The sequence below is a fragment of the Podarcis cretensis genome (assembly GCF_951804945.1).
Source record: "Podarcis cretensis genome assembly, chromosome: 6".
NCBI lineage: Eukaryota > Metazoa > Chordata > Lepidosauria > Squamata > Lacertidae > Podarcis > Podarcis cretensis.
In genome coordinates this window covers 54,047,006-54,066,076 of record NC_137175.1, presented here as the reverse complement: position 1 = coordinate 54,066,076, position 19,071 = coordinate 54,047,006, and the positions used below count along the sequence as shown (strand labels likewise).

Genomic DNA, 19,071 nt, shown 5'->3' with positions numbered 1-19,071 from the left:
TCTGTTTGACTAGGAAAGGTAAGAGTTTGGGAGATCTGGGTAATAAAAGTTGCTTCTTCAGGAGCTGGCAGCTTTTACAAAGCTCTTACTGTTTCAAAGGGGGAGGGGGAGAATTATGTGTTAACCTAGTCACTGTGATTTGCATAGGAACAATTCAGGTTTTCATTTTATGGCAGGTTCTTGGCCTAGAAACTGTTGTTATTAAATGTTGCACTGGTATGTTGGTCCATTAATCAGTGCTGCAGTATTTACCTTGCCTTTACCCGCTAGACAATAAACATCTCATGATCACTCAGTGCAGTGTAGAGCCAAAGCTAACTTTTTTGTGGTTTCATAATCCTCTAAAACCATAGGTCTAAAAGCACGAGGTAGCCCTTCCTACTGGAAGTGCCAGCAAGGTGAGCTCCTCTCTTAATCACATGCACTCATTCTCTCTTCCAGTAGCCATCTGGTAGCCCAGGATGAGAACTGGTCATCTGAATAGTTTATCACAGGCTGAACCCAATCCACATTTTGAAGGATTGCACTATTGGGCAAAATTACAGCCTCTCTGCTGATGGCAAATGGTTCAGGTGAGTCATCTGCCATGCTCATGGAAGTGCCAGAAGCTAGGGAGTTGAGCTAGTGGCTGCAATAGGAAGAGCTACCATGTGTCTGTATCATTACCAATTTAATCTGAGAGGGTCAAATGAATCTCGACCTTGAGCTTGCATCACCTAGATTTAAATCTAGCATTCTGTCTTCTGAACCATTCTGGATAGTGTCCAGTTTCTAAAATGCAAGGTTTCAAGTCTGTATCAAAGCAGCACCCTGCAATCTGGAAACAATCTGGGTCCCAAACATGTGAGGACTGGCTGTTGTTAATTCAGTAGCAGAATTTACAAACCCCTCATGTGATCTTAGAAACAGATTCTGGGGTCTAAATGTAATCAGCTTAACTATGATTCTTGCACTGATAACAGTGACCAATTTGATGAGAAACCCTATTCCTATATGCCCCCTGCCCTTCTAACATAGAATAGAATCATAGAGTTGGAAGAGACCACAAGGGCCATCGAGTCCAACCCCCTGCCAAGCAGGAAACACCATCAGAGCACTCCTGACATATGGTTGTCAAGCCTCTGCTTAAAGACCTCCAAAGAAGGAGACTCCACCACACTCCTTGGCAGCAAATTCCACTGTCGAACAGCTCTTACTGTCAGGAAGTTCTTCCTAATGTTTAGGTGGAATCTTCTTTCTTGTAGTTTGGAGCCATTGCTCCGTGTCCGCTTCTCTGGAGCAGCAGAAAACAACCTTTCTCCCTCCTCTATGTGACATCCTTTTATATATTTGAACATGGCTATCATATCACCCCTTAACCTCCTCTTCTCCAGGCTAAACATGCCCAGCTCCCTTAGCCGTTCCTCATAAGGCATCGTTTCCAGGCCTTTGACCATTTTGGTTGCCCTCCTCTGGACACGTTCCAGTTTGTCAGTGTCCTTCTTGAACTGTGGTGCCCAGAACTGGTCCTTAGAGGAAGAGAAAGGAGAAGCTGTCATTCTCTTTCCACACCATCATCCAATTTATATAAGATTTGAGGTTGTCTTTGGGATATATTATCACTTCTATAGTAGAATAAGAGCAAGGAGGAAAAAACTGAATGGAAACACACCATATATTTTAAAACAGCTGTGTAGGAAAGCTTGTCACACCCAGCTAAATGCAACCTGCTTCTGTGTAATTCCTACATTTTATTTTATGTTTTAGAAAAGTCAAGGGATAAACTGAAAATGTGCAGGGAGGGGCAGACAAAAAGAAATAACTGCTCCGTGGATTTCATCCTGTAATGAGCAATTTTTCTTTGTAGAAAATGTGGATTTTAATCGAACAACTAATAACAAGTTTGCAAAGTTTCTAATGAAAGTTTTCTGTTTCAGTTTTCAAATTAAAAGTGCTGGTGCTCAAGTCTTCCTGCAGATTGTAGTGCATCCCCCCATTCCCAAATGAGTGGGGGCTGGTTGTAGTGCCTCATTGGTAAAGAAAAGGCACCTAGTATTTGCTTACTTTTCTTTAGCATTAGGGCACATTTGACCTGGGGTGTCTCTGTTAGTGGTCCTCCATAGCTCAGATGCATGGCTGGTATCCAGCAGAAACCCTACATTCAGCATGGTGGACCCAATTCTGCCCCCCACCCCAGCTGAGATTAGACATGCCCCCTCCTTGCTGAACTTGAGGCACTTGACAAAGAACTTTCTATTTAGGCAGGCATTTTAAATAAGTTTTCTGGGGTCTTGGATTAATTTTTAAACATGGCTTAAAAACTACAGTAACTAAGCAGTATATAAATAGCATAAATAAATAAACAAACTCTTGCATTCTATCTTTTCTCCTTCCCCACCACTGTCTTACCATTAAAGTGGAGTCATGTTTTCATGGCTGCTCTTCAGAGTAAAAAAAATAAAAATAAACTTTCATATAGCAGCTGCAGTTTTTGCCTGATGCTAAGAGGTTGCTCTTGTCCCATGTGTGTTCCTTAGGGAAGGGAAGCCAGGAAAAAGCAGCGTCTTCCAAGCAAACATAACCATGTTTCCATCTGAGAAAATGTACAAGGAGAGCGAATGTAGCCAAGCAACCATGCATTATGGTAAAATGGGTCATTTTGAAGGCACAAATTGCATGTGCGCTATTGGAGGGAAATGATACCCCCAACAAAGATTTGTTTGTGGTGTCTGCGTCTGAATGTTTAGTTCAACTTATTAAGAAATAATGTGGCCTTTTTAAATTTTTCATGCCCTCAAGGCCTCTCCTTCCTTTTCTCATCTTTGCAATCACCCTCCACAGCTCTGAGTCCTGGATCATAGTCACGCACCCTTTTTGCTGGTGAAGACAACAAGATTACAGATCTGTCAGTGGGATCTGCGTGACACTCCTCCGTTCCCACACCTCTAGGGAGACGAGAACTGCCTCAACAACATTCCTAGTTGGGGCAGGAAAGCCCCCAGCCTGAAAATCTCCAACAAGGCCATAGAAAAACCTTTCTAATTTTCACTGAAAATGGCATTTACTATAGAGACCACAGGCTACATTACATGCCTGGAGTCACACTCCAGCTTGTTATAAACAGATGTGATCCCACTGATGGCTTCCTAAATACAATATCCAAAATGCATTATTATTTAGGAAGTCCATATCATCCTATTTAAAAGACAGGGTCACACCCATCATATAATATGAAGCAGCATATTATAAAGAAGTATAGATCTCTGCATATATTGCAACCATAGAAGCCAACTCCTAGGGATTGAGGTCCTTTCAAACCCCCCCATAAAATATTTGAGGGGTCTCCCCTCAAAGTGGGCATTGCCATTCAAATGTTTTACATGCGCCACATCTTGTGATCAATTATGTTTAACTGCTCCCCACATATTTTACTCAAGTTGGCACCCCTGAATTTGCAAACTCCTTTTGAAGAACTGAGCATGTGAAAAAGTCAGAGTGCCTATAAAATTTAACGTGCAAATGGGGCTATTTTTCATTCTAGAATAGGGAGTTTTTGAAACAAGGAAGATTTCCTAAAAGCATGTGATTGAGATGGGGTCATGCAGTAGTTGGGGTTCCTCCAATGACCTTTTTATTGAGTATTCATCCTGAATTGTTTGCATAAAGCTTACATGGAGATTATATGATTTCCAGTCTTTATTGAGCCTTTGTTCTGATTTGTTTTGGGGGAGGTTATACAACAATGAGCATTCGCCTTGCATTCACCCGTTTGCTTACGTGGTGGTTACATACCTACCTGTTAATCTGTCATTTATCCCACACTTTTTAGTGTATGTTCTCTTCACTTTCCTCACTGCAGAAAGTCCACATTTGTAAAAGTGGATTTGTTGCGCCAAAACACTTTAATCCATTTTAATTGCAAAAATTTACAGTATGAGATTGAATCCTTCCCACAAGGTACTGACAGTCTGGAGGCAACTTTAGTGAAGAAACTAGGCTTTTTTATGAGACGGGAGTTGTAGCATTGGGAAAGAGATGACTCCTTGTTCCTTATAAAATAGCAGAAAGACTGCAAGGGTTCCTTCTCTATGTGCCAAAATTATGCTGTCAGAATTTCTTTTAACTTCTGCTGCAGCTTCTGCTTGTCCTGGTCTGTAAGATTGAACTGAGAAAAATAGCTAAGCAAAGATCTCTTCCCTGTTAAATGAGTTATTCACGGACATATGGTGAAAGTCAGGGACTTTGCAAGTACAATCAAGGATGAGAGACAACATAATTGGTTACAATCTGTACACAAGATGAGGTATGGATAGAGCAATTGTGGACAGGGCAAGAGCTATACTTAACAGCCTCTAGTTCTATGGACATACTCTTCCAAGGACTGCAAGTATTAACACAGATTTTAAAGAAAGGTCCATGAAAGTCTACCCTGTTCCAAAATAGATTGTAATTCCGTATTTTAATGATAGTATAATTGAGCTCATAGAATAAGTGGTGACTCAGAAACTTATCCTATACTAAAAGAAGACATGTTTGGTGTTTTTGGTTTTTGAAATATCTGGCTACATTATTCATCAGGCCCACTTAATAAATATACATAAATACATTTTCCCCATGGAAGATAGAGGAAGAGAAAAAATAATGCATGTAGCCTAGCCCAAATCCTGCTAGAGTCTTCAAGTTTAGTCAAACAAATTACCATGACTGCTTTCATGAGACACAAGATCAGGCCCCTCAAGGAACTGGGGTGAGGGAAGAAATAATGAGGAAACTCCTCACACAGTAGAATATTAGCCAAGTTCAGAGCTGGACAACTGTCTCTGAACTCTCCAATCCAGTATTTGAGGGGTGGAATAGTTAGCTTGCCCTGACTGTATAGGAGCGTTCAGGAGGAAATTGGCATCAGGAGATGTCTAATGCTGTAGCTTCCCCTCTCCCAAACCCTTCAACCTATTAGGAGGCATGTAGCTTTTATAGTTTAAATAGTCCTTTGTATGAGTGTATATGGGGAAGAGTTAATTTGGATCAGAGGAAATATTTCCCTCCGAATCAAATTAATCACTTCCAATAGACCCTTTAAGCTGCAAATGGGGTGTGTTCCATAATAAATTAAAGGAACATAAAGAGAATCGGGGTTCAGTGATGCATTAGTTCTAGGTCTGGTGGTCACCCAGCACAGAGACTCGTTGTTCCTGCACTCTGCTCTCATGCTGTCAGGGTTCTGTGAACAATCCTCAATCTTCTCATTTTTTTTAGTTTGTTTCTTTTTAAATGGAGTTTTTCTGCAAACCTAAGATGTCCCCTCAAGGATGCAAGAACTACCATCACCTGACCTTGGGCAGCTCTGTTTCACTGCAACATTGGTTGATACAAGACAGCTGACTTTGCTGTTGTCTTGTGCAAGTGATATTGTTCCTTTTAAAGGTGGCCAGTCATCTTTATGTATTATGGAGAGTGTTTGGGAAAGGGGATGGCAGCACTCACCGTTGGAAAAAGAACACTCTGCCACTGCCATCACTTTGCTGCACACCAGCCAGCGGCAATTTGGGAGTCTGATAAATTCCAGTGAAACTATGTCAAGGAGGGCCACAAATCAAATTAAGTGAACAGGCTTGAAATCATCTAGGCTACTCACTTGATAGGAATATGTCCCATTGAACTCAGTAGGGGTTACTTCTAAGTAGACATGTATAGGATTTGCACTATTAGCACCTGTTTTGACTAAGGGTTTGTTTTCCCATTTCATTTGCCTTTATGAACAATGTGTGGCTGTTTCTCATTTTATTATACAATCTGCAGTCACAAAATATATGGGTACTTCACTATGTAAATACAGTTCTCTCTGTGCTGGGTGGCTAACAGGACATGGTAACATTTCATTTGAAGCTTGGAGCAGAGTGAATAAGTAAGACTGCCATCTTTATTTAAATCTGCCAAAAGGGAAAAAAAGGAAGTAATAGAGTCACTCCAAAACTTGGCTATTGCCATTCTGTTGATAAGCCATGACAAAGGCAGGCAGCTATCTCTTACTTGCTTGTGCTCCTTACCACTACCACTGACAAGACAACCATGGATGGCACTGTTGGGGACTGCAGCTAGAACTGTGGTTGCCGAATGAGAATAAAAAAGAAAGCTTTTTCCACATATCCTTAACAGCTCAGACATGCAACGCAGAGCTTGTTCCCACAGAATCTGCTTCGTCCTCTCTCCCCTTACTTCCCAATGTTCCTTTGCAGTGCCACCACTGCAAACAGAAATATAATACAGTATTGGAAGATCTGGACAATTGTTGCTGTACTGCTTTGAAAATTTCCACTGGGGATGCTTAACAGTCCAGGCTTACTTTCACATTCAGAGTCTGATAGCCATATTTGTACACAGGAAGGAAATTTATCTGAGATCAGATCAGTTTGGTCTGGTCCTGAGGGAATTTTGCTTTCCTCTGTGGCGTGTAAAATGGTTTGTCTACTTGGTGGGTCAAAGTTAGAGTATTTTTACTGCAGCACCACTGTGAATGTAAGGCAGATTGTGCTGGAGTTTTTCAGAGAACAGGAAGGGGAGAGAGTTGAGGAGATCATGACTGGACTGTGTGTGTATGTCTATCAAAGAGATGGTGAATATATTGCATATATGTATACATATTCACACACTCATACTAATGCATAATATTTGCAAACACGTAGGCTGACCAAATTTTGATTAATTGCATAAGGAGATTAATTTTAACATCTCTCCATTTTTTCTCACTGGAGTGGTACATGCTCTGGTTATTTCCCGCTTGGATTACTGCAGTGCGCTCTACGTGGGGCTACCTTTGAAGGTGACTCGGAAACTACAACTAATCCAAAATGCCTGCCACAACTAATCCAAAATGACTGGTCACTGGGAGTGGCCACCAAGACCATATAACACCAATCCTAAAGGATCTTCACTAGCTCCCAGTACATTTCTGAGCACAATTCAAAGTGCTGGTACTGATCTTTAAAGCCCTAAAAGGCCTCAGCCATCATTCACCTCCATCATTCAGCCTAGACACTGAGGTCCACTTCCTAGGGTCTTCTGGCGGTTCCCTCACTGTGAGAAGTGAAGTTACAGGGTACCAGGCATAGGGCCTTCTTGGCAGTGGCGCTCCCTCTGTGGAACACCCTCCCATGAGATATCAGGGGGATCAAAAATGAAACAACTTTTAGAAAACATCTGAAGGCAGCCCTGTTCAGAGAATTTTTTAATGTCTGGCATTTTATTATTTTTTATATTTTTCTGGAAGCCGCCTACAGTGGTCAGATGGGTGGGGTATTATTATTATTATTATTATTATTATTAAGTCTCCAAAGGGATGTTACTGTTTCCATGGTGGGAAATGTCACTTTGGGGGGAAATGGATACAAATGAGGAAGGAGAGAGCGGCATTCAATATAAAGATAATGCTTCATTACCCACCACCTCCCCAAGAGGTTAAATGAGCTGCCCACTGAGATCAGCTATCCCAATTCTAGCTCTGAGGTTTTAAATGGGTTTCAGCAGGGTAGGACTCAGGGCTATTCAGATTTGCATTGTTGAATAAAGCTTGATCGACCTTCCACCTTTGCAAAATTGCAAAGGGTACAACCCATGTTCTGCAAGCTGTGCCATTTATGCCAAGGAACCCAATCTGGAAATGAAAGGACTTTTGCTCTCTTTTGTGCTCAAGAGGGGCTACACAACCCATATCTTCTCCTATCAAATGTGTACTTCTGCTATGGGCTCTGTCTTGATATTCTTCCACCAGTGCTAGGTGAATTGCAATCTCCATGGAAGTGGTGATTCACCACATACTCTCTCCCTATATAGCTGTAGAAGCATGTTGGAGACTAAATCAGGTCGCTGGTTATCACATTTTCATAGCATTGCCCAAAAGAAACCCAGCAGATTGGCTCAAATGGCTTTTCTGTGTTCAGCATATTCGGCTGGAAGCTCTTCTGGCTTTTTCCAAAACACATGAAAACACTCGGGTCTTTAATATTTAATCCTGCCTCAAAGTACAAATTGTCAAACGCAAGGAAATGAAAGAGAGTTTATAGCAGTTGACAATGTGAACCTTTGTTGCATTGGCGAGCAGGCAGAGTGTTGGTTTCTAAACTTTCTAGTGTTTTAAGATTGTCATCATACTATCACCTTTATTATATGGGACCAAAGATCATGGGACCCATGAAATACTGCTTGGGCTAAGAGGGAATATGGCATGTTTGGGCTGTGTGTAGGACACATGGAGAAAACCCTCTATTAATTTGAACATTGTGCAAAATTATCTGGCCTAGCTATCTATGTACAGTATCTATATATAATGGAATTGATGGCGGGGGTTTAATTACAATAAAATAAATTTGGGTATACCTTTCTGCATTTAGTTGCAATTAATACATACAAGTGGGACCTGCATCAAAATCTTGTAGTGTGGAGTGCCCCTTTTCAGAATGCCAGATGCTTTATTCCATCCTCCTCCACACTCCATTAGTCAAGATTATTTGCCAATAGAGCATGCTCAGTCTGTGGGCTTCTTTGCCACCCTCCCTTAAGTTTTGTTTTTAAATGGGGTTGGGTTTTTTTTGTACTTCTGAAAACTATTTCTGAGTAGACATGGTTAGGATGACACATGGTTCCTACACACATTTACACTGAATGTCAATGTCATTGCATTAAATCGGGGTGGGGAACCTGTCACCCAACAGGAATTGCTGGACTCCACTGGCCATCATTCCTGACCTTTGGTAATGTTTGCAGCGGGGCTGGATGGAAGTTGGAGTCAACAAGATCTGGAGGGGACCCCCCCCCCGCAGTGTCTCATAATATTCTTCTGGGATTCACTGTTTCTGTTAGAGGGTGTTGAACAGAAACATACTGAAATAATTTCTAATATTTTTTATTTAAAATGTTAAAAGAAAGGGGGCATATATTCCTATCATAGATTAATCAGAGAATGAATGTGGATATAAAATTAATTTATCTAGAGTGAATTACTTAAATGAAAGCTACGCTTTTATGCAGCGCTCTCTCTCCCTCAAGGAATCTGGTTACTGTAGCAGCAGCTTTCTTTCCATTACTTCCTATAGAGATTATTCAAGCAGCAGCAGTAAACTTAAAAATCTCTATTGCCATACTTCTGTAAAGCGAATGTAGGCTTCTAATTATTCAACACCATTTTATTCATTTTTAGTATTCACCAAAACCCCCATCAGCAGGGGGATTGGTTAACTGGCACAAATATTGTATCATCTGAATGTATAATATGTGTTGCTATGGATGGAGAAATTATCAATTGCTTGGTTTTCAGAGCAATGAAAAACACCTTTAAAAGAAGAAAAGCAGTCTCTTTCAACACTGATTCCAATGTTACATTTGAAACTGTGGTTTAATTAAGCTCTGTGTCTCAAGATGTGTGCTGAGTTCACAGAGGAAGGGTTACATCATGAACATTCATCAAAACTGTGAAAGTTGTGAAGAGAATCAGTGACATTTTACAGGCAGAAATGTCTTTTTCCGTGAAATAGATAGGTATATAACAATTCTGATGTCAAATTTGTGTGTAACTTCAAGCATCTATGAGCTCCCCCACATCACCATTTGACATCAAATTAATTCCACCCATCACCATTCAAGTAAATGTGTCCTTCCAAGCCGTGCTCCTGTGACCCTGCCATTGTTTTAAAATTTCTAGAAGACTCTTGCTTTCTTTACTTAAAGAGATACTCCTTTTCTCTCAAAAGCTGAACTTTGTTGAGGCCTATCTATTACACTGACTAAAGGTAGTTTCAAACATCTCGTTGAAAAATTATTGCAAAGTGCTGTTTCTAGTTTTCTTGGCTTGTAGCATCACATTACCTCTGGTTTTGGGTCAGCTGCAACAAGTACAGTAGTGCTGCATAAGCTGCAAATTGTCCTGAGCCTACTTCCTCAGAAGCAAGCTATATTGAACTCAGGGGGACTTACTTTGGTGTAAAAAGACTCGGCATCTGGTTATGAGGAAGCACAACAATGTAATTTAAAGGTGTGTGAGAGAGACTGCAATTCTTGACTTTCTAAGATATCATCCATCCCACAGAATGCAGTAAGCTTTACTTCTGAGTGAACATGACTAGGATCATGCTGACAGTCATTGGAGTAAATCTCAATTCATATCATCTGGACCTGTATAATAGATATTTAAGACAGAGGCAGCTAACTTGTAGCCCTCCAGATGTTGCCCGCCCAACTCTGTAGCCAATGGACAGGTATAATGGGAGTTGTTGTAGGCAAGCATCGGCAAGGCCAAAAGTTAGCTATTCCTGATTTAGATGCAGCGAAAAGTACAATCTCTGCCCCCTTTTAATATTTGTTTCTCGGTTTCTGAAGGTTGCTCTTATTACCTCGCTATCTGTACAATTGACAGACGCTATTTCTCAGCTGTGGCCAGGCATCTCTTTAGATCTGACGTTCATTCAAAAGGAGTGATTAAATAGGAACATGTAGTTATAAAGTGCCTTAAGAGTATCTGACTAGAACTGAACTCATTATTACTATTATTTGTAAAGTCACTCGAAATCTTTTGAGTTGTACGTTGAAGTGTTAAGTTCCAGCTCGCTTCCATCTCTCAAAACAGGTGGAAAGGGCACCGGGGTTACTGGGCTGAACGCCAAAACAAGAAAGCAAAGCGGGTGAGGGAGCAGAGCAGCGGACGTTGTGTGCAGTTTTATCCACGGTGCGTTTGAAACCATAGCTCTCCTTAATGCTGCGTGTTGCCTCTCAATTATTTTCGAATATTCTGTATGGGACGGCTAGATCTTGAGACATCTCCAGCCGACCCAGGAGGTGCCCAGATTTCATCGGTGGCATTCGTAATGCATCACTTGTGTCTACTGTTCATGTGAGTAGTAAAACACCATTTAGCGAAAGGAAGAAGCGGGGGGGGGGGTGGAGTCTGATGGGGAAGAACGGAGGTGGGCACTGCAAGCTCTTTCATTCTCCACGCCAGCTCCCCCTCCCTTTACCCTCTTTTCTTTGTCCCGCTTAGTAACTGGGGCTCCCAGCCAATCGCCATCCGGCCGGCTGGATTTCTTTCCTTCCTATTGGGTAGCTCTGCCGAGGGCCGTTCAGCCAATCCTCAAGCTCGATGCTTCCTCTCAGACAAAAGACAAGCAAAGCGGCTCTCGCAAACTGGGCTAACTAATCCGAGCTCTCCTCCCCACCCCCGCCACTTTCTACCCGCCTGCCGAGCTGGCGTGTATCCTGGCAGCAAGCCAGAGACGTAATATGCGACTTCTTGCCTTAAATAAGGAGAGGAAAGGTAGAATTGTATGCCTATATTTTACACTGGCAACAAATAACACTGTTTCTGCAGCTATCCTAATCAAAGCACTCAGGACCTCTCGTGCCACAAAGTTCAGAAACATACCTAGACCATTTATTTGTCTTGTCACTTTGTCACCTGCTTCAATAACTTGCCTTCATTTGTGGCAGGATAAAGAAGCTCAGCCTTTGAACAAAATATGCAAACTCCTGTTCCCAAAACTCTAAACCAGTTACGGTAGTTCTGTCTTTGAAGACAGAGACATTGAAGAATATCCTAAAATTACTTCACCATTTTCACATGTGCAAAACTTAAGCTGACTCATCAAGATAACATGGGTAGCTCCAAGCACAAAGCATGTTTTAACTAGGAAAGTGAATGTAATGGTCTTGTCTATACATTAAACCTCAGTTTGTAATTAAAAACAATGGTTGCTAGATGGAGGCAGTGGCTTCTCCACAGATGTGAAATCAGGGAATGGTTGGCTATAGCTTCCCCAATATATGTACACAACATGAACATGCAGCAATAAGGAATGTGTGCAGTCATCGGATATGGTAGTGTACAGTTTTTTCCAATATGATATCCCTAAGGACAACAAACAATGTTGTATGGCTAGGATATTTAATCACAAATATAATTGTGAATTACCATTCACATAGGTAGATGCTGCTTAAAACCAAGTTTTCTCTCAGAGTAATTCATTGATTCCACATGTGCATAGTATATTACAAACATTTGGAACCAGATTATCTAGACTATCCTGAATATTATGGGATAACTCCTTCAAAATGTTAAGGACTGTGTGAACACCAGTTTCTGTGAATAACTATCACACATGAACATGTTAGATGTAGTTAGGGAGGTGGGAGCAGAAATAGTACTGCAGCCTAGCATTTTACAATCAGTATTTGGCAAGGATGGGCAACAGACCCAGGTTGTTTCAGAATTCACACGTAAGACCTGATCCTAACTAGACAGGTTAAAACATACATGTTAAAAGTATTAGATGAGCAGCTAATTCTACGGGAGTCATTGTCTCACATGTCCTGCCAACAAACTACACAACATGAATTTTACAATAACAGTTCCTCCATCATGAAATGCAAATAAAATAACATTGATTAAGCACTCTTCCAAATATTACATCACACCGAGGCACAAACACCGCATCACCCACAATCTGCCACATACACAAATCTGGCTGCAGTCCTATGACTTCATACTTGGAGGAGTAAGCCCCTGTGACTCCTAAGTAAACATGGCCACAATTGGATTGCATGGTCACAAACTTTCAGTCAGTTGCACATAATTAGCCACACCACATTATATGCACCATGCCAATATGATTAAACACTTCCCATACACTCTGTCACAGATGTTGTAATATTCACCTATAGAAATTTCACTGAGTTTAATAGAGTGACTGGAGCATATTGCTTCTTATGCATGTAACAAATGTACACAACCAACCAGAAATAGATGTGCTTAGCCACTGCTATATAGAAGGCACAGATAAACTGGGCTTGGTACAGTTTTTTTTTTCTCTCTCTCTCTCTCTCACACACACACACACACACACACACACTCCTATTTTCAGGGTTCCCTCCCCCAGTACATGCAGTACCCTACATTTTTGTTCCCTTTGCTTCCAGTAGCCAACCCAATTCATGCACATGTAGAAAAAATTGCTGTGCAGGACCAAGAATGCATGCACTGATTCCTTGCTTCCATTCAAATTAAGTTTTTATAATGTATTAGATACTAAAACAGTTATGACTCTTATATCCAAGCTGGCCATTTCACATCCCCACAAGTTCAACCATTGTATATGTGCCCATTCACAACTCTCCATAAACCAGATCATGTACACATGACTGGAGTCTCCACATCCCACCAAATTTGGAGTAATCCCATTGGAGACACTGGAACTGCTCTGTAGTTGATGGGCTGCTGATTATGGCTTCAGTTATGTTCATACACACTTAGCATATTATATGGCTGCACATCAGCACAGTGAAACACCATGCACACATTAAGTCAGACAGTGTCAGTTTCACACGCATCACACATTAAAATATATAGTCCTTTCGCACAACACAACCGCATTATCCACAAACGTTCATCGTCCCAGTGCAAGCAAATCCAAAGATGGACCATACCAACAAAAAATGTAGGAAGTATGTGGTCAACGGTAACATACCGCTTACTCTCCTGTGCGTTAACCCATGTCAGTCAGCAAGTAAGCACATACTTTCTTGTGCATCGTCTCCTGTGTGCCGTTTGGGAGGGAAAGGGGGATATGGACGGGGCGGGGGGAGTCGATCCTATCTCTGAATGGTCTCTGATGCTGGCGATTTACCTCTGTGCACCGGGGTCTACATTCACAGGGTGCAGGCGAGCGATTGGGCGGCCGGGGGGGGCACCTATCCATCTTTTGCTGCTCCAGCGGGAGGCTATCTCCCTCATATCGCTACACTGCCCACCCCACCCTCTGCTACTTTCAGTATGTGTGTGGACTCTCAGAAGAGAGGTGGAGGTAAAGTTGGAAGCAGAGTCTCCCCGGCTCCCGGCTCCGGTTTCTTCGCACGTCCAGACTACGTAGGTGAAATGCCCTTTCAGCGCAAGCATGAAAGGGTTAACCGAAGTGGGGGCGGGGTTCTTTCCCCCCCCCCCCGCACGCGCGCGCGCTCTACCCCTCACCCACTTCTCCCCCCCCCCCTCGGGTAGGCGGAGCTTCATCCCCGGCTTAGAGGCGGTTGGCGGTGGTTGGGGCCTCCTCAGAGCCTCTTTAAAATGAATCCGAGTGGGGTTGGGAATAGCCGAGCACCAGAAAGCGCGCGGGGGCCGACGCTGGGCTTGTGCACGGCGGGAAGCGGGTCGGGAGCTGCTGCTGCTGCTGCTGCTGCTGGGTGCAGCAGTGAGCGCTGGGCTTCGAGGGGGGCAGCGGTGCTGCTGGACTGGCGGCGCTGGGCTTTGCCCTGAGGCGACAGAGAGAAGGGAGACGTTCCCCTTCACTGGCGCACACTTGCTTTGGGGGAAGAGCAGAAGGATTGTTAATATTTTAATATATATTTTTAGAGCGACATTCAGTTTCCTCAAACTTTTCTTTTTAACCAACACAAAACAAAACAAAAATTCTCCTTCTGCCTCCACGCACACGCTTTTTTTTTTTTGCATATTTCGACTAAGTGGCTTCTTTCCACCCTCAGTATCCTCGAAGCAAGGAGGGAATTTAAAAAAAAGAGAGAACATTTCTTTTGGTTCCTCTCGCTTCCTGAGAGGGGAGTGGTTTTCCTGAAGAGGAAGCCATCGAGTTATTCTTAAATAAAGTTTCTCTCCCACTCACCCCCTTTTTTTGTACGTGCTATGGGCGGTTAAGCTTTATTTTGTGGTGTGCTGTTCTATTTATTTAAAAGAAACGAAGCTCACAAAGAGGGATCCCAGAGATCGCCCATCTGCCTGTTTGTCACAATGTACAATACAGTGTGGGATATGGATCGCGATGACACGGACTGGAGGGAGGTGATGATGCCATATTCAACTGAGCTGATATTTTATATCGAAATGGACCCACCAGGTAAGAAGCAACACCTACTTGGTTAAAAAAAAAGGTTTAATTGTGTTTAGGTTTACAATCGTAGTGGTTCTCAAGTGTCGGGCATCTGTATTAAAAGTTTATTGTTCTTCCCTCCAATGGGGCAGGCTTTGGTTCTTCTCTCGTTTTCTCTCCTGGAGAAGCAAAGAACTGTACTTGGAGGGGTGTAAACTTTTGCTCTTACTGTGTTCCGCTGTGCCCATTAAGCGAGTCATTTTCATAAGGCTCGTTTTTGTCAAGAATCGAGAACTACCTGCTATTAGGCTGCAGAATCCAAAACACACGTTTTCCTTTCCCTTTCCTCCTATTGTAAGTTCTTTGTACCGTGTATCTGTATTCATAATCTCACCTAAACTCATCTATTTAAAAATGTTATCTTTATCACTTTCTGACACTAAATGTTTGGTTAATGTTTTTGGTCCTGATGTTTTTGAAATGATTCTTTTAGCTTTTGATTCTATGTTGGCTTCTGTAAGAAAACTTGCAGCCCAGTCCTTTGCTTGTGTGCTCAGGAATAAAATTACACAGATTTCATTTCAGCTTCCTATCATAATAAGCATGCATAGGATTGTAGCTTAAGTACTATGCATTATTCCCAGTGCTGAGAGGTATTGTCCCTACTTTGTTCTGGCGTAGGACTTCTTTTGTTTCTGGAGAGGAATGAGATGTGAGAAGAGTCAGAAGTTAGGTGAATCAGAAAAGGAAGCTGGATCCATTTGACATCACTCCTAGTGAAATTATAGTGGTTGGTGTTTGAAATTGCTGCAGGCTTGTGATTCCTAAAACCATGCTGGTGATGGTTTTAATAAGGAAAAAAGCTACATTACATTTTGGTTAAATTTAATTTGAGATTGTTGTGAGTTTTGTTTTGTTTTATTTTATTTTATGAAGTTCGGAAAATACACTCCCTTCCATTACTTCAGAGTTATGGTTGTCATGCAGATATGTGATTCTTTGTGACCTAAGGTGTTTAGGCTGTGCCAGTTGAATAATAGAAGTAAAAGTAACCTCAGAGATAATCCAGCTCAGCCAGATACAATAGCATGGTTTCTTGGACTTTATCCACACCAATGATGCTCATTCATGCTTCTCTTAAATCTCCAGAGTGTTCCATAACTTCTTAAGAAAAATTATCCAAGAGTCTTGTCGCATTTGAAATACTAACAAATTTATTATGGCATAAGCTTTCATGGACTCAGGCATACTTTGTCAGCTTGAGTTCACAAAAGCTTATGCCATAATAAATCTGTTAGTAAGGTGCCACAAGATTATTTTGCAAGAGACTAATATGGCTACTCCTCTGGAAATTCTTCAGAAAACTTATTGCTGAATGCATATTGATATTAGCAGCTTCAAACATCAACCAGAAGTCTGTGAAACTGCAGTTTAAATACTTTTTAAAAAAGTTCAGTTCTATCTCTTGGTGCATTTAGCAACCATTCTCTTTCCTTTATGATAGCAGTTTTCAATAATCCAGAGAACTATCTTATTTCCTCTTAGGCTGCAATCTTCTACTCACTTACCTGGAAGTAAATTACATTGAACTCAATAGGACTTACTCCCAAGTAGGGAAAGGATTGAGCTGTATAATCTCTAAGCAAATCATGTCCAGTTTTTTTTAGTACCTCCTATGTTGTCATGACCTTCTAATGGCTATCATATTTATTTTCTGAATTGCTGAAGCATAAGTTAAATTAAAAGTTGGTAATGAAAACTGTGAACATTTCCTGTGAGGAAGACTGAAATCTGATCAGGGCTATATGCTATGTGCACAACAGAGAAAAAAGAAAATTCTGTACTTTGAATAAACTATGCAAATGAAGCAAACTGGTATAGGTCTACTTTGCATAGTTGTGAACCCAACACTAAGGCTTTCAAGGATTTATAATGTTTGCTAAAGAGAGAGAACATAGAAGCTGGGGGTGGAGGGTGACATTAAAATTAGTAATAAGACGATAGTAGGAATATGATAAGGTTAATAATACAGTAGTTATACAGTAGATATAAGGAGGAGAGCATATTCAAAGCATTAGACCTCTCCCCATATCCATTCAGATTTCTAATGCTTCATCAGACAGTTAAACTTTTTATCAACCACCATGAAATCTGGGAACTTGATGCGGTGTAAAAAAAAAATTAAAACTGACCTTCTCTGCGGATCTGATGTGTGTATAAAATAGCATGCAGTCCTTAATACATAGTTATTTGTACTTTTATGATTTGGTTAGCTAGCTGAAATAATAAATAAATAAATAAATAAATAAATAAATAAATAAATAAATAAATAAATGTATATGATCACGTGTGCATATCTATCTCATTTTAAGCTTTTTAACTTGTAGAATATATTTTAAATTCTATTTTTGTTACACATTTCTGTTGTCAGTATCTGTTTAGTATCTGTATATCTGTTCCATGTAGCCTTTTAAATTGAGTTGTTTTTGGATTGTATTCAGGAGAATGCTACAGTAGATACTGGCCATCCTATTCCAATAGATTGAATTACATTAGATACATTTATCAAATAACATTTGTGGGACCCCAGAATTTTCCATTCTTGTTCATTATGTTCCACAGTATTTCCAGGAAAAGTGCTTATAGGTTATGTTGGAATGCTTTCTCTAAGACTTCAAGTATGACTCTTGACCCAACCAGGAACTCTACACCCTGTATTTGAAAACCATTGGAGTTCACTCAATTTTTAAAGAGACTTGCCTAGGTAGTATAGTGCAGGCAAATTCACGAATATGGAAGGAAGACCTTCATGACTCTTACCTCCCCACAAACTTTCAGAGTGCTTAGATGTGAGAGAGATATCAGAAGCAAGTGTAAGGAAAGAAAAAACGGTTCAGAAGTGATAAGTCTGGCTATTGCTAAAAATTGAATTTTCATATGTAAAGAATGCCAATGCAATAAATCTTGTCAATTTAATATCCAAACTAGATGAACATTGTTTCATTTTCACCAAAATGTTTATTATAATAGTTGTCATTATTGAGTTCCTTTACAGAACAACCATGTTAATGCAGTATAGCACTGAATTGATGCAGGCCTCTTAATAGCTGTTTCCAGGATTTTGTTTGAATAACTTTTGGGGTGTATGAGTAACCTACTACATCTAGTGTTGATCAAGTATCTCCATTCACTTCAGTAGCCCGCTGCTAGCATAAATGATTTAAGAATAATAGTCTAGATTGCTGCTAGTTTATTAAATCATAGTTTTGTAGTGCAATTTATGGGTGTCAGTCTTAGTCTTCAGTTGTCTAAATATTTCATATTGATAGATTAAAGGCATAGTTGGCTTGGCAGTTGGGTGAAATCTGCATGTCTTCCTCATGAGGAACTTGGATCTGGAAGTAACGATATTAAGCAACGGGCAAGCATTGGATATTTAGTGGAATAGGTTTGTTTTTCTTATGATGGTTAAAAGCCAGACTTCTACAATATGCTTTTTAAATTATTAAATATATATAGCTAAATCTTACAATGAAAATAAAAAAATAGAAAGGGAAGATAATTTTTACCCCATTATGACTCATTTAGACATAATTGAAAATTGTATATGGGTACTTTACCAATGAGCTATTACAGTTATCAGAGTATATTTAAATAGAAGTACATACCATGGTTTCTCTGGAAAGCTCATGTACATACTGAGGGCCCTTTCTTACTTTCTTTCTCCCCCCCCCCCTCTCTGTATGTATGTATGTATGTATATATGTATGTATGTATGTATGTATGTATGTATGTATGTATGTATTTGTAGGAGCATAGGAAGCTGCTTTAGATCAAGTAAGGCCACTGGTCAGTCTTGCTCAGAATTGTCTACCAGTGACTGGCAACAGCTCTCTCTCTCTTCATTCCGGAGGCTTTCCCAGCTTTGTCTGGAGATGCCAGGTTTAAACCCAGGACCTTTTGAATGCAAAGTGTGTGTTCTGAGGTACAGTCTTCATGTATGATAAAGGGAATAGCTCCCTTGCTCTGCTAGCATTTAATAAGAGATCACTGGCATAATGTATCAGCACTGTTAATGTGGTCTGTGGCAGTGCACATTAGTTGAGTGAGTAGATTACATCATCTCCAGTGGCAGTGAAGCACAGTTGTGGAATGTTCAATAGCTTAGAAACCTATTACCTATTATATGTGAGAATGTATAAATAGGCAAATTGGTCTGCAAAGTTTTAGATCATGT

The 19,071-nt window shown here is 40.7% G+C and overlaps 1 protein-coding gene and 1 long non-coding RNA gene across 6 annotated transcripts in view; one reads left to right on the top strand and one right to left on the bottom strand.

Moving 5' to 3' along the window:
* LOC307218342 overlaps positions 1-13,589 on the bottom strand; it is a 75,377-nt gene extending 61,788 nt beyond the window's left edge. Inside the window, exon 1 of the long non-coding RNA XR_013839924.1 lies at positions 13,485-13,589. This is a non-coding gene — a long non-coding RNA (uncharacterized lncRNA). The remainder of the gene's footprint in view (positions 1-13,484) is intronic.
* Positions 1-19,071, top strand: part of LOC307218218 (phosphatidylinositol 3-kinase regulatory subunit gamma) — a 240,605-nt gene that overhangs the window by 177,451 nt on the left and 44,083 nt on the right. The window contains exons 1-2 of one of the 5 annotated variants that reach the window (XM_079980309.1): positions 13,491-13,882; positions 14,701-14,861. The exons of 3 other annotated variants lie outside the window; for them this stretch is intronic. In XM_079980309.1, coding sequence (XP_079836435.1) covers positions 13,584-13,882; positions 14,701-14,861 — 460 coding nt within the window. In that variant the 5' untranslated portion in view covers positions 13,491-13,583. Of the gene's footprint in view, positions 1-13,490; positions 13,883-14,700; positions 14,862-19,071 lie in introns of those variants that run through there. One more of the 5 variants, XM_079980308.1, reaches the window with a different exon arrangement.